This window comes from Lemur catta, chromosome 12 (genome assembly GCF_020740605.2).
Source record: "Lemur catta isolate mLemCat1 chromosome 12, mLemCat1.pri, whole genome shotgun sequence".
Classification (NCBI taxonomy): domain Eukaryota; kingdom Metazoa; phylum Chordata; class Mammalia; order Primates; family Lemuridae; genus Lemur; species Lemur catta.
Genome location: NC_059139.1, coordinates 464,311 through 476,886, shown reverse-complemented (window position 1 = coordinate 476,886; position 12,576 = coordinate 464,311). Strand labels below are relative to the sequence as shown.

Genomic DNA, 12,576 nt, shown 5'->3' with positions numbered 1-12,576 from the left:
CCCATGGGGGGCTGGGGTGCGGGGAGTGGGCTGCAGGGACCCCATGAGGCCACTGGGGGTGCGGGGAGTGGGGTGCAGTGACCCCATGAGGGACTGGGGTGCGGGGTGTGGGCTGCAGGGACCCCATGAGGGGCTGGGGTGCAGGGAGTGGGCTGCAGGGACCCCACGGGGGCCAGGCTCGCTGGGTCTGCTGAGGTCACCGTGACGCCCCATTTTTCCAGGGCCCAGGACCATGATCCCACCGGCTGAGTGCACGTACGCGGGGAGGAAGAGGAGGAAGCCCCTCCAGAAACAGTAACGTATCACGTCTTCGTGTTCCCTCTTCCTTGCTGCGGGGGAGTCTGTGTTTCCATGGAAACAGTGGGCTTCAGGACAACATGAGCCCACCAGGGTGGGCGGGCCTCCTGCACAGGGTCCTGCCCCGGGAGGGTCCCCCAGTGGGGGCGGGCGCAGCTGGGGACACCGGTAGGGGGACACCCTGGGGGCTGGGCACCCCCTGGCCTCTGGAGGTGCAGTCAGAGGGCGGGGCTCGCAGGACACAGGTCTGGGGCCCTGCCCGCCCTGGGGGGACCGATCCCTGGGGACTGTGTGTGTGTGTGTGTGTGTGTGTGTGTGTGTGTGAGTCTGTGCGTGTGTGTGAGGCTGTGTGTACATGTGTGTGTGTGTGAGGCTGTGTGTGCGTGTGCTGCCCGCCGGGGTGCTGGGCATGGTGGCCTGTCTGTGTCGGGTGCAGCGAGGCCTTCCCCGGGCCACGTCTCGGGGCCGTACTTGCCCCAAGCGGCCCTGGAAGATGAGGTGAGGCCTCCTGTTTGCTACAACAGAGGAGGGTCCCCTAAGCCCAGTGTCCTCCGCTGCACACGCAGCAGCAGCCTGAGCTGCCGTGTCACCCCTGGGACTGGGGGCACAGGGTCAGTGACAGACACGCTGAGGGACACACTGTCTGCTGTGCGTGGGTGGTAAGTCCTTCGCGGCCAGGGTCTCAAGTCTCCTTGGTGAGACAGCGACAGGTCACTAGCTTGCGGGAGAGCAAAATCGCGTCCCAGACCCGACACCTGGAAGTGGGGTCATTCAGTCAGGCGGGCGGCGTCGCGGTTGGCTAGTTGGCGCCATTCTCCTGGCGTCGGGGGCTGTGCCCTGCAGGCCCGGGAGGGCCTCTGCCCCGCACCTGGCGTGTGGTGCTGTTCAGACTTTGGTCATTTTAATTTGCATTCTCTGGTCCTAAGTGAGGTTTGAGGGCTCTTCCTTTGCTGTGAACTGCGTTTGTACCCTTTGCTCGTTTTTCTGTTAGATTGTTTTTGTGCTTTTTGATTTGTAGGATCTTGTTGTGTACTAGGGAAATTAATTCTTGAGTGGGTTTCAAATACTTTATCTCAGTTTTGGTTTTACTTAAGGTGTTCTTTGCCATGCAAAAAAAAATTGAATGTTCGTGAAGTTGAATTCATCAAACTTTACCTTTGTGGCTAATTAATTTTACATCACGATTAGGAAAATCTTCCCTGGCCCAAGTTTATAAGAGAATATTCCCATTATTTCTTCTAATACAATCTTTAAATCTTTAAAATACATATGTTTAAGTTGAAAGTTTTCGAGCACTTGGGAAAAGAGGGAAAAAAGTGGAAAGAAAAGAAAGAAGAAAATAACTGTGACTTGTGGGGTGATAAAAGGCAGTAGAATTACTTGCACAGTCACTGAATGTTTCCAGACTCGGACACACACGCCCCGACGGCACCTGCTTGTCCTGCAGTGTGTGCGGACGTGCCACGGCCAGGTGCAGGGAGGCCACTGGGCCGGCTTGTCCAGGTGTGGGCTCTGTGAGGGCTCCCGGCCCGTCTCCACGCAGGGCCTGCCAGGTGTGTGCACGTGTACGGTGAACCCCCACAGGGACATGCTCTGGGGAACTGGAGACCAGAACATTCATTGTTTTTGACGTTGAGAACAGCGGCCCCTGTCCTGCAGCCCCTCCTGGGGGGCGAGCTTTGCCGGCATCGGCTGTCCCAGCTTCGGCTCCTGCCACACCCGAGGGCTGTGCGGAGTTCTGGTCCGGCCCTCCGCAGTGGGCGGGTGGTGGCTGGTGCGTGTGTGTGTGCCGCAGCTGCTCACCTGGAAGGGGTGGTGATAAAGGTTGTGGAGGGTGCAGCCGAGCGAACTGTCGGAGGCAGAATTGGTCTGGACGCACACGAGCTGGCTCCTGGGCTAGAGCCTGCTCCTGAGGGGCCCCCGCGGGCCTGGGTGCAGAGGGAGCGGACGCAGGGGGAGCTGGGCCCTGGAAACCCTCTCCCTCCCTCCGGTCCACCCATTATTGGGTGGCATCATTTGGGGGCCATGGGTGATTCTGAATCTACAGCCTTCGCCCAGGAGTGAAGCCTTGTGCCAACATCAGCATGTTCGATGCTCCAAGACTTGTCCTCTGGGGTCCTCAGAGTCCTCACCAGGGACAGTGCCTTCAGCCCATAACAGCGTGGAAACTGCAGGGCTTCCCTTTTGTTTTCTGCATTTTTGTCTTTACTGGGGTGTGATTGAGGTACGTGGATGTCAGTGGAACTGCATGTATTGAAAGTGTGCAGTTGGATCAGTTTGACTTAGTGTACGCCCCTAGAGCCACCACCGACATCAAGATCACAAACGTTTCCATCCCTCCAGAAGTTTCCTGTGCCCTGTGTGCATCTTCCCTACCTGTGTCCCCAGGCAACCCTGACGTGCTTCCCGCAGCTGTGGATGATTTGCGTTTCCTGGCATTTTATTTGCTACTTTCGATTGCAATATGATTCTGAGATTCATCCATGTTTGTATCAACAGCTTACCCGTCATTGTGGAGCAGTGTTTGGTTGTGTGGATACCCCGAATTTGCTTACTCCCCTGTGGATAGACATTCAGGTTGTTCCCAGTTTGGGCTATTACAAATAAAATTACCCGGAACATCTTTGTGCAAGTCTGTATGGATGTATGTTTTTATTTCTCCCGGGTAAATACCTGGCAGTGCACTTGCCGGCCCACCATGTAGCAGGTGTATGTTTAGGTTTTTAAGGAACATACAAAGTTTCCCAAAGCAGTTGTATCATTTTACATTCCAGATACAAGTCCTTGTGAATATTTTCTTCCAATCTCTGATTTACTTTTTTATTTTCTTAATATTGACTTTCAAAAGATTTTTTAAAAACTTTTGATGAAGACTAATTTATCAAATTTTTGTTCCTTTGTGTTCTGAGAGTCCTGTGACTGCCCCAAGGTCTCAAAGACTTTTGCACGTTTTCTTGTAAAGTTTTATAGTAGTTTTACATTTAGGTCTAATAATCCATTTGGAGTTAGTTTTTTGGTATTGTGTGAGGTTAGAGTTGATGCTCGTTTGTTTTCATGGATATATGGTTGATCCAGCACCATTTATTGAAAACAATTTCTTTTTCCTATTTTATTGCCTTAGTATCTTTGTGAAATAAATTGTCAAATGAATAGACCCAATGAAAAACATGCAAGTCTATTTCTAGACTCTCTCTGTTCTGTTGTATTCATCTATGTTCTATGTTTTCTCTAATAACCAAACCATCTTTAATACTGTACTTTCAGAGAAGGCTTAAAATCAGTAGGATGAGTCCTCCAACTTCGCTCTTCTAATCAGCTATTCGAGATCCTCTGCATCTCCTTGTAAATTCCTGCTGGAGCTTTGAGATTACACTGAACCTATAGGTCAGTTTGGGGGGAGAATGGCCGTCTTAACGATGCTGAATCTTCCAACCCAAGAACGTGGTATATCTTTCTATTTGTTAGGTCTTTCGAAATTTTTCTCTGCAATATTTTACAGTTCTGGTTTAGATGTCTTGGGTGTCTTTTATTGGATTTATTCACAGGTATTTTATATTTTAGTGCCTCACGGCTTCCTCTTTAATGCTCCTTCCCCCTGAGCTGGCTTGTTGTCCCCACGCCTGGGTCTTGCTCCTGGGGTGTGGGCTGGGCTCCCCCGGTCCCCAGTGCGTCCTGCCCGGGCGTTGACTGCAGCCTCTTCCCCGAGCCTCCACGCAGGCTCCCGACTGCAGCCCACGCCAGCACAGGGGAGTGTTTCTCTCCGCATGGCTCCTCCACTGCCACCCCCACCCTCTCCACCCACCTGAACGAGGGTCTTCACTCTGCGCCTCGGAGCCAGGGTGGAGGGGGGGTGGTGCAGCACAGCAGCAAGGGGCAGTCAGTGTTCCGAGGGGGTGTGAAGGAATAAAGCGACGTTTGCTGAGCTGGGCTCCTGGGACACCCGCAATGGTCCCTCCCACACGGGACTGCCTGGGGGTGGGAGGGGCTCAGCCCATTTGCTGGCCCCACCTTACAGGGGGAGGCAGGGGTGCTTCTCCCTGGGCTCTAGACAGAGGTGAGCTTTGAGCTGGGGCCCAGGTGTGCACTGCACAGGACACAAGGAGGTCTGTCTATGAGGGTGGGGTGGGGTACGTGGAGCAGCGGGCCGGGCCGGAGGCGAGGAGGACAGATGTGATCTCTGAGGACAAAGCCTGTCTTAGTGTGCTTTCTGGTGCTAACAGAATGCCAGAAATTGGGAAATGTATAAAGGGAAGCAATTTATTTCTTATAGTTACGGAGGCTGAGAAGTCCAAGGGCGGGTCGACACCTGCTGAGGGCCTTCCTGCTGTGCTCTCTGCAGAGTCCCAGGGTGGCGAGGGCACCCCACGCTGGGGGCCGAGCGTGCTCCTGCGTCAGCTCAGGGTCTCTCGTCCTCTCCTTACAAAGCCACCAGTTTTCCCCCATGATAACCCTTCAACCCCTTAACACATGTATGGATTAGTACACTCATGGGGGCAAAGGCCTTAAAGGCCCCGCCTCTCAGCACTGCCACATTGGGAATGAAGTTTCATCATGCATTCTGGAGGGGACCAGTAGTCAAACCATAGCAAAGCCCCATGTGGACCTGCCGCCCAGAATGGAGGCGCTGCCCACCTGCCAATGGGCCTCTCCCAGGTGCCTGCTGCTTCCTCTCTGTTGTCGGCCCTCCCCTTTGCTGGCCTCCCCACTGCCATCGGCCGTGTCGTCCATCTCCCTGGTGGGTCTCCTCCTCTCTGCCCTCCCCCTTGTCTTCTGGGGAGGCCTCGCCTTTGTCCTGGCAGTGCCAGCGCACACGAGAGTTGGTGCAGTTTACCCCCAGCTTCTCCTCCTGCCTATTTAAATTTTGACTAGCGCTTGAGTAATTTTGGGTGAGTGCCACATCAAGAAAAACCCAGAAAGTGGAAAGATAACCCACAGAATGGGAGGAAATATTTGCAAGTCACATATCCAGTAAGGGGCTAGTATCTGGGATACGTAAAGAACTCTTACAACTCAAAAACAAAGAGACAACCCAATTTAAAAACGGGTGAAAGACTTAAACAGACATATCTCCAAAGACGACATACAAATGGACAAGTGCATGAAAAGATACTCAACATCAAAAGTCATTAGAAAAATGCAAATCAAAACCACAAAGAGATATCACTTCATGCCCACTAGATGGATATAATAGAAAGATAGAAAATAGCACCTGTAGGTAACGACGTGGAAAAATTGGAACCCTTGTGCATTGCTGGTGGGAACACAGAATAGCACAGCAGCCACTCTGGAGAGCAGTTTGTTGGGTGGTTCCTCAAAAAATTAAATGTAGAATTACCATATGAGCCAGCGGTTCCACTCCCAGGTATATGCCCGAGAGAACTGAAAGCGTATGTCCAAACAAAATCTTCCAGAAGAGTGTTTATTGCAGCTCTATTCGCAATAGTCAAGCAGAGGAAACAGCCCGGATGTTCATCAACTGGTGGATGGACAAAGAAGGTGCGGTCTGTCCATACACTGGAAAATAATTTAGCCATCAAAAGGAAGAAGAACTAACACGTGACACAACATGGACTAACCTTGAACACATCACGCAGTGTGAAAGAGCTAGACACAAAAAGTCACATGTTGTTTGTTTCTCTTCATATGAACCACCTTTGATAGGCGAATCTGTGCAGACAGAAAGCAGATGGTGGCCGGCACACTGCGGGCAGGGCAGCCGGGAGAGACTGCTAATGGGGAGGGTTTCCCTTTGGGGCGACAAAAATGTGTGGAACTAGATAGAGGTGATGGTTGCACAACCTTGTGACTGTACTAAATGCCACTGTGCTGTTCACTTTTAAGTAGTTATTTTTATGTTATATGAATTTTATTTCAACCACAAAAAAGGAAAGCTTCTGGGTTTGGTGCTGTCAGACGGTTATGTGATTGGTGTATGGTCTGCGTCATCAGACAATGAAACATGGAGGGCTTTTGCCGTGGAGTTTCTGAAGGGATAGTTTAGGATTATAACCTGCAAGCTGTCAGCTTGCTCACGAGTAAACACAATAAAAAAATAAGGAATGTCTGGACAAAACACACCAAAACACCTGGAAACTGCAGGAGTCTCAACCCCATGATGTGACAAGATCCCAAAAAGGGTTGGCTTGCTAAGTGAGGCTGCCCAATTTCTGGGATTCTGCCCAAAACAGGCCTCTTTCCTCTCCCCACCCATTGCCATGCACTGGTCTCCTCATTGGCGGCCATTTTCCTTTTAGAGGATTCCATGTGGATAGTGTCTGCAGTGAGGTATCAGTTGAAGTTGCAATGAAAAGGGACAGCTGAAGGGGACAGTCACCGTGAGGTGAGAGCATCAGGTGAAGGGGACGGTCACCCTGAGGTGAGAGGGACAGTGAAGGGCCTGCCTTGTGAGGCGGGTGGGGGACTGGGTCGCCGTCTCCCCTCTGCCGGCGTGAGGGAGCCGCCCGGCTGTGGGTGGCAGGTCTGGGCTAGGAGGAGACCTGAGAATTGAGTGGTTCCTCCTGGTGCTTGTGGGGTACGGCCACGTGTTGGGGCCTGGGAGCGGGGGTGTCCCGTCTCCGGTGCTGGGAGGTGCCTCGGTGTGCTCACCTCAGCCCTCAGCCACCCTGTGCAGAGGACGAACCGAAGCACCTGGGGGGACGGGCTGGGCGCGGCGAGGCGGGACGTGCGGGCGGGAGTCATCGGCACTGACACCGTGGGGAGCTGCTCACGGTCCCTGGAACTAGCCGGGCTTTCCTAGACACGGGGGAGACCGTGAGGGACGCTGAGTGCACATGGCGTTCTCCACACACGCCTTTGCCCGGTGTCCTCCTCCCACCTCAGGGAACCGTGGCACAGAGAGGTCGGACAGCGTGCCCGAGGGGCACAGCTGGGGTTGTGCCCTCGGCCCTGCCCCGGGCCCTGCTGTCATGCCGTGTGTCCTGCGTGTGACTTGTTCACGGCGTAGGTTCCTGGCGTTTCAGTGCCGCCTCTTCAGGAGCAGGTGGCTGTTGTCCTTATCCGCACTTGCTGTCTCGGTGGCAGCTTGAATCCTAGTGAGGCCACCGCAGAGGGCAGGCGTCCGGCCCGTACCGCCCGCGGCTTCTGCCGGCGAAGCTCGTCTGACTGAGCCCGTCCCCCACAGGCGGCCCGCCCTGGGCGCCGACAAGTCGAACCCGTCCAAGCGGCACCGGGACCGCCTCAACGCCGAGCTGGACCACCTGGCCAGTCTGCTGCCGTTTCCGCCCGACGTCGTCGCCAAGCTGGACAAGCTCTCCGTCCTGCGCCTCAGCGTCAGCTACCTCAGGGTGAAGAGCTTCTTCCAAGGTAGGTTTCTCTCCTGTGTCTCCCTGCGTCCACCGGGGCCTCACCGGGTCTCACCTGGGTCTCACCGGGTCTCACCTGGGTCTCACCTGGGCCTCACCGGGTCTCACCGGGGTCTCACCGGGGCCTCACCAGGTCTCACCTGGGCCTCACCGGGGCCTCACCGGAGTCTCACCGGGGTCTCACCTGGGTCTCACCTGGGCCTCACCGGAGTCTCACCGGGGTCTCACCGGGGTCTCACCGGGGCCTCACCGGGTCTCACCTGGGCCTCACCGGGGCCTCACCGGAGTCTCACCGGGGTCTCACCTGGGTCTCACCTGGGCCTCACCAGGGTCTTACCGGGGTCTCACCTGGGCCCAGCTGTGACTGAGGAAGGGGGTCTGGTGGTTCGGCGCCCGCCCCTGTCTCCCCTACCCCGCGTGGGCTGACTCGCGGGCAGGCCTGGCCCCTGCGGGAGCTGGCAGGGCTGTGGCCCTTCTCTGGCGTCAGGTGGGAACGTGCTCCTGGTGTCCACCTGGATGCGTAGTTCTTAACACACAAGCAGAGGGAGCTTCCAGCCTGACCACCGGCTCTACGCCCGCGGTGACGGCGTTGCCGGACGCCGGTGTCTGCCCCTGGCCTGCTGGCGTGTGAAGGCTCACGCTGGGGCTGCAGGTAAAATGAGTCCTGGCGGTCCGCAGGCTTTATGAGAGCGTTGTAACTTCCACCGTTAGGTGAAATAATAAACCTCTTGATTTTTCTATCACTTATTTTTGTTTTCTACCAAAGATTCTAAAATTCGTGACCCCCTTCAAGCTATACGTTTTAGAGGAGATTCTAAAAACTCCCCTGAATTCATTTCTACTGTGTAGTTAGAAAAAAATCAAGCTATAAATATTGGGCCCTAATCTATGCCTCTTGACTCAGAAACAGATGAGCTATTACCATTTCATTAAAACTTCCATAAAAAGTCACTTTCAGGAAGGACATGAACTGGAAAGTCCAACCTCAGAGGCTGACAATGGCCTGAAAATTTGCTTGTGGTGTTTGGTGTTGCTGTGGGTGGGTGGTGTTGCCGTGGGCGGGTGCTTGGTGTTGCCGTGGGCAGGTGTTTGGTGTTGCCGTGGGCGGGTGTTTGGTGTTGCCGTGGGCTGGTGCTTGGTGTTGCCGTGGGCGGGTGTTTGGTGTTGCCGTGGGCGGGTGTTTGGTGTTGCCGTGGGCTGGTGCTTGGTGTTGCCGTGGGCTGGAGTTCGGTGTTGCTGTGGGCTGGTGTTTGGTGTTGCCGTGGGCTGGAGTTCGGTGTTGCCGTGGGCTGGTGTTTGGTGTTGCCGCGGGCAGGTGCTTGGTGTTGCCGTGGGCTGGAGTTCACTGTTGCTGTGGGTGGGTGTTTGGTGTTGCCGTGGGCAGGTGCTCGGTGGGCAGGGAGCGAGTCTCGTCTTTGTTCGCTGGAGACTGGCTCTCACAGGTAACAAGACTCCGCACTTCCACCCCCTTCTGTAGGTGCCAGTTACGGTCGGGATTTTCCACCCCTGTTAATTCTGCTGTTCATAGAAGGGGGAATTCAGGGCTCAAGAAAGGGGAGGCAAGTGGTGCAGAGATGCTGCCTCCCCAGAGGGCCTGCGGCACAGCCTGGGGGTCCGGACCCCAGCAGGGATCCAGGAGGGTCCGAGAAGCGCGGCTGGTGGTCAGGTCAAAGCCGAGGAAAAGCGCCCGGGAGCGGAGACCCTCAGGGCGCTGACCGCAAAGGGCCCTGGGCCCTCCCAGGCCTGGCAGGTGACCGTGTCCACCGCTGACCCGTGGGGACGGGCGCGTTGATGTGGCAGACAGATGTGCGTTGCTGCTGCTGGCGAGAGGGGCGCGGGGGGGAACCGCCGCAGAACAAAACGGGGGGAAGAGGAGGCGCAGCCTCGACTCTGGAAACCCGGATGTTTCCCGTGAGGCAGTGCCGTTCTCTGCTCACCCCGTGGCTGGTTGCTCAGCCTGCGGGGCCTGGACTCCCTCGGGGGTGGACAGGCAGGTCTGCTTCCCCCCAGTGTGGGTGGGGCAGGGTGTGTCCTGGGTGTGTCACGCGGGAGCACACGCCTGGGGGCATGTTGAAGGACTTGTAAACCCCGCACTGAAGTGTGTGCGGTTATTAAGCCTCATTTTACCAGCTTCCAGCGTTCACTGTGGTTTACCCTTTTCCTGATGATCCCTGAACTGCATGTGCCCCCCCAGTTCGTGTTGAACATGGAGACCCTAATCCCCAGCGTGGCTGTATTTGGAGATGGGCCCTAAGGAAGTAATTAAGGCTAAGTGAGGTCGTGAGGGTGGGGCCCTGGCCTGACAGGACCGGTGTCCTTAGAGGAGGTGGCAGCTCCTGCCCCCCCTCCCGGCAGCCACCAAGGGCAGGCCTGGGGGACTCGAGGGAAGAGACTCTCCCAGGACTCATTGAGCCACCTCGGTCGCAGCTTCCAGCCTGCAGCACTGTGGGGAGACGAGCCCCTGTCTGAGCCCCCGTCTGTGGCGTGTCATTGTAACCAGTCCAAGCAGATGGGCATTTTGGTGCTGAGCAAAAGCGGCTGCCGTCCCAGCGTCTGTGCTCCATGGTGAGCGGGCGGCGGCAGAAACGTGACCGTCAAAGCCGGCCGTGGTGCAGACTCAGACGTAGACGGGGACACATTACCAGAAGCTGGAGGAAGGTGGTCTTTGTCAGCAGGTGGCAGAGAGATGCTGCTCCTGTGGACGGCAGCGTGGGAGTGAGGGGAGGGGACACTCAGCTGAGGAGGATTCCGAGTCGGTGCGGAAGGCACAGCCCCGGCTCCCCTCACCGCTCGCGGAGAATGTGAGAGGACGGAGAAGTGGAAGGAACTGTTAGAGAAAAGGAACCAGAGCTTGAAGATCTGGGAAATCCTCAGGCTGCCCGTGTTGCAGAACACGAAGGCACGTTCTGGAGAGAGCACCGTGGATGCGGCTGAGCAGGCACGTGACAGAGACTGACGGTGTCAACCACGAAGTTAATCCGCCACCTCAGCAGCGGCCGGAGTCTGGGTAGGATCACACTGGCCAAGTCACTGCCTTGGGGACTAACGGGAACAGGGCGGGTGACGGATCCGTTCAGCAGCCAACTTGCTTCATCTTCCGGGAAAGCGGAAGAGCAGCCCTGAGGGTGGTGAGTGAGGACGGCGTCGCCCTGCGGCCCCAGGGGAGGCTGCTTCCTCCTCGCTGCAGGCGGTGGGGCCTGAGGGCGGAGCAGGAGTCCTGGGGACTCACGGATGTGCCTCACGGGGTGTCAGACGAGCCTGGGACTCACCACCCCTGATCCTTCCGGTTTCTCGGTCGGGAACAGGAATTACGCCAGTTCACCATGTATTTTAGAAGCACATGACTGGTCTGGTGACCCAGACTCGCAGCTGGGGAGCGGTTCTGCCTCAGGATGAATTGCACCTTGGGTCTCACACGTTTCCGATTCAGATGATATTTAAATGAAACTTTGGCTTCAGACTTCACAGTTGATGCTGGAATGAGTTAAGACTTTTGGGACTGTTGGGACGGAATAAATGTGTTTTGCATGTGAGGATGTGAATTTTCGGGGTGGCCAGCGGTAGAATGTTAAGGACTGAGTGTTTGTGTCCCCCCAAATTCATATGTGGGAGCTCTGACCCCTAGTTCAGCTGTTTGCAGAAGGGCCCTGAGGGAGTTATTGAGGTCAACGAGGGCAGAAGGGTGGGGCTGTGACCTGGTAGGATTAGCAGACTCACGGGGACATCCAGGAGCCTGCTCTGTTCAGGGCCATGTGAGGACACAGTGAGAAGGCAGCTGTCTGCAAGCCACAAAGAGAGTCCTCCCCAGAAACCGAGTTGGGTGGCGCCTTGATCATGGACTTCGGCCTCCAGAACTGTGAGGAAATAGACTTCTGTCGTCCGAGTCGTGTTGTTAGAGCAGCCCTAGAAGACTAGGACGAGCCCTTCTGGCACAGCAGGAGGTTTGGGGTCATTTTCTCTTCTGCGCATGGAGCATTCGGGGCTGGTCCTTGGGGCACATGCCCTTCAGACTGAGGCCGGGCCTCTGCCTCCCAGCGTCTCCACTGCGGATGCTTCTGAAAGGCGGCTTCCCCTTGGGGGCATATGCAGCGAAGACAGGCTGGTTTTCAGTCATTTCAGGGTATTTCTGTGTGCCCGAGGGCCAGGAGACGACAGAGCCCCTGGCTTGCCCTGACCTGCAGCCGGCCGCTCCCGCCTCCAGTCCAGTCCTCGAGGACGTTTCCCAAGCACCGTCCTGGAGGGAAGGAAGGATCACTCGTGGTTGTTCTGTGGGCTGACTGCATTTTCTCACCTCCTAATTGCTTCCTGAAGCCAACCTGGCCGAGAGGAAGAGCAGGGACTCAGTCGCCCACTCACGCAGTCTCCCCCGGACACGCGAAGGCCGCAGGCTGAGGACGCCAGAGAACGTCGAGTTTCTTCTCACATCTGCCCGCAAACCCCCTTCTGCCCCTGGGAGAAACGGCCATAACGCAGGACTTTTCTGGTCCCTTCTAGGTAATTCCGTGTTTCCCGGTAACGTGGCCTCAGGCCCCCGGCCCCAGCGAGACAGTGAGAACTCTGAATGTGAGTTGTGAGGCTCTTGCCCACCCTCACCTGGGGCTGCGGCAGGTGGGAGGTCGGGGGGACCTCGGTGAAGATGAGCTGTACATACATGAGAGGAAGGTAACTCGAAAATCCTCATATCATGCCTGGAAATAAACACCCCATAAACAACGCCTAGGTCAACAGAGAGAACATGATGTAACAGAAATATTCACCAATCGAAACGCGTGCATGTAGCCAAAGCGATCCTTAGAAATAATGCCGTGTTTATGTACAGAAGGATGCAGGTTCATGAGCGAAGCATTCACTTAAATAGTTCGGATAAAGAACAGTAAAGTAAAAGGAGTCAATGAAGGGAAATAAAAAAGAAGGTATTGATGAAACGGAAAAGGAACGTACAATAGAACGTGTGTCT

At 55.7% G+C, this 12,576-nt stretch overlaps 1 protein-coding gene across 1 annotated transcript in view; it reads left to right on the top strand.

Annotated features, from left to right (window-relative positions):
* The first annotated feature begins 232 nt into the window (after nt 1-232).
* The window catches only part of AHRR (aryl-hydrocarbon receptor repressor), a 42,195-nt gene continuing 29,851 nt past the window's right edge, over nt 233-12,576 (top strand). Inside the window, exons 1-2 of the mRNA XM_045565740.1 lie at nt 233-294; nt 7,439-7,620. Coding sequence (XP_045421696.1) covers nt 233-294; nt 7,439-7,620 — 244 coding nt within the window. The remainder of the gene's footprint in view (nt 295-7,438; nt 7,621-12,576) is intronic.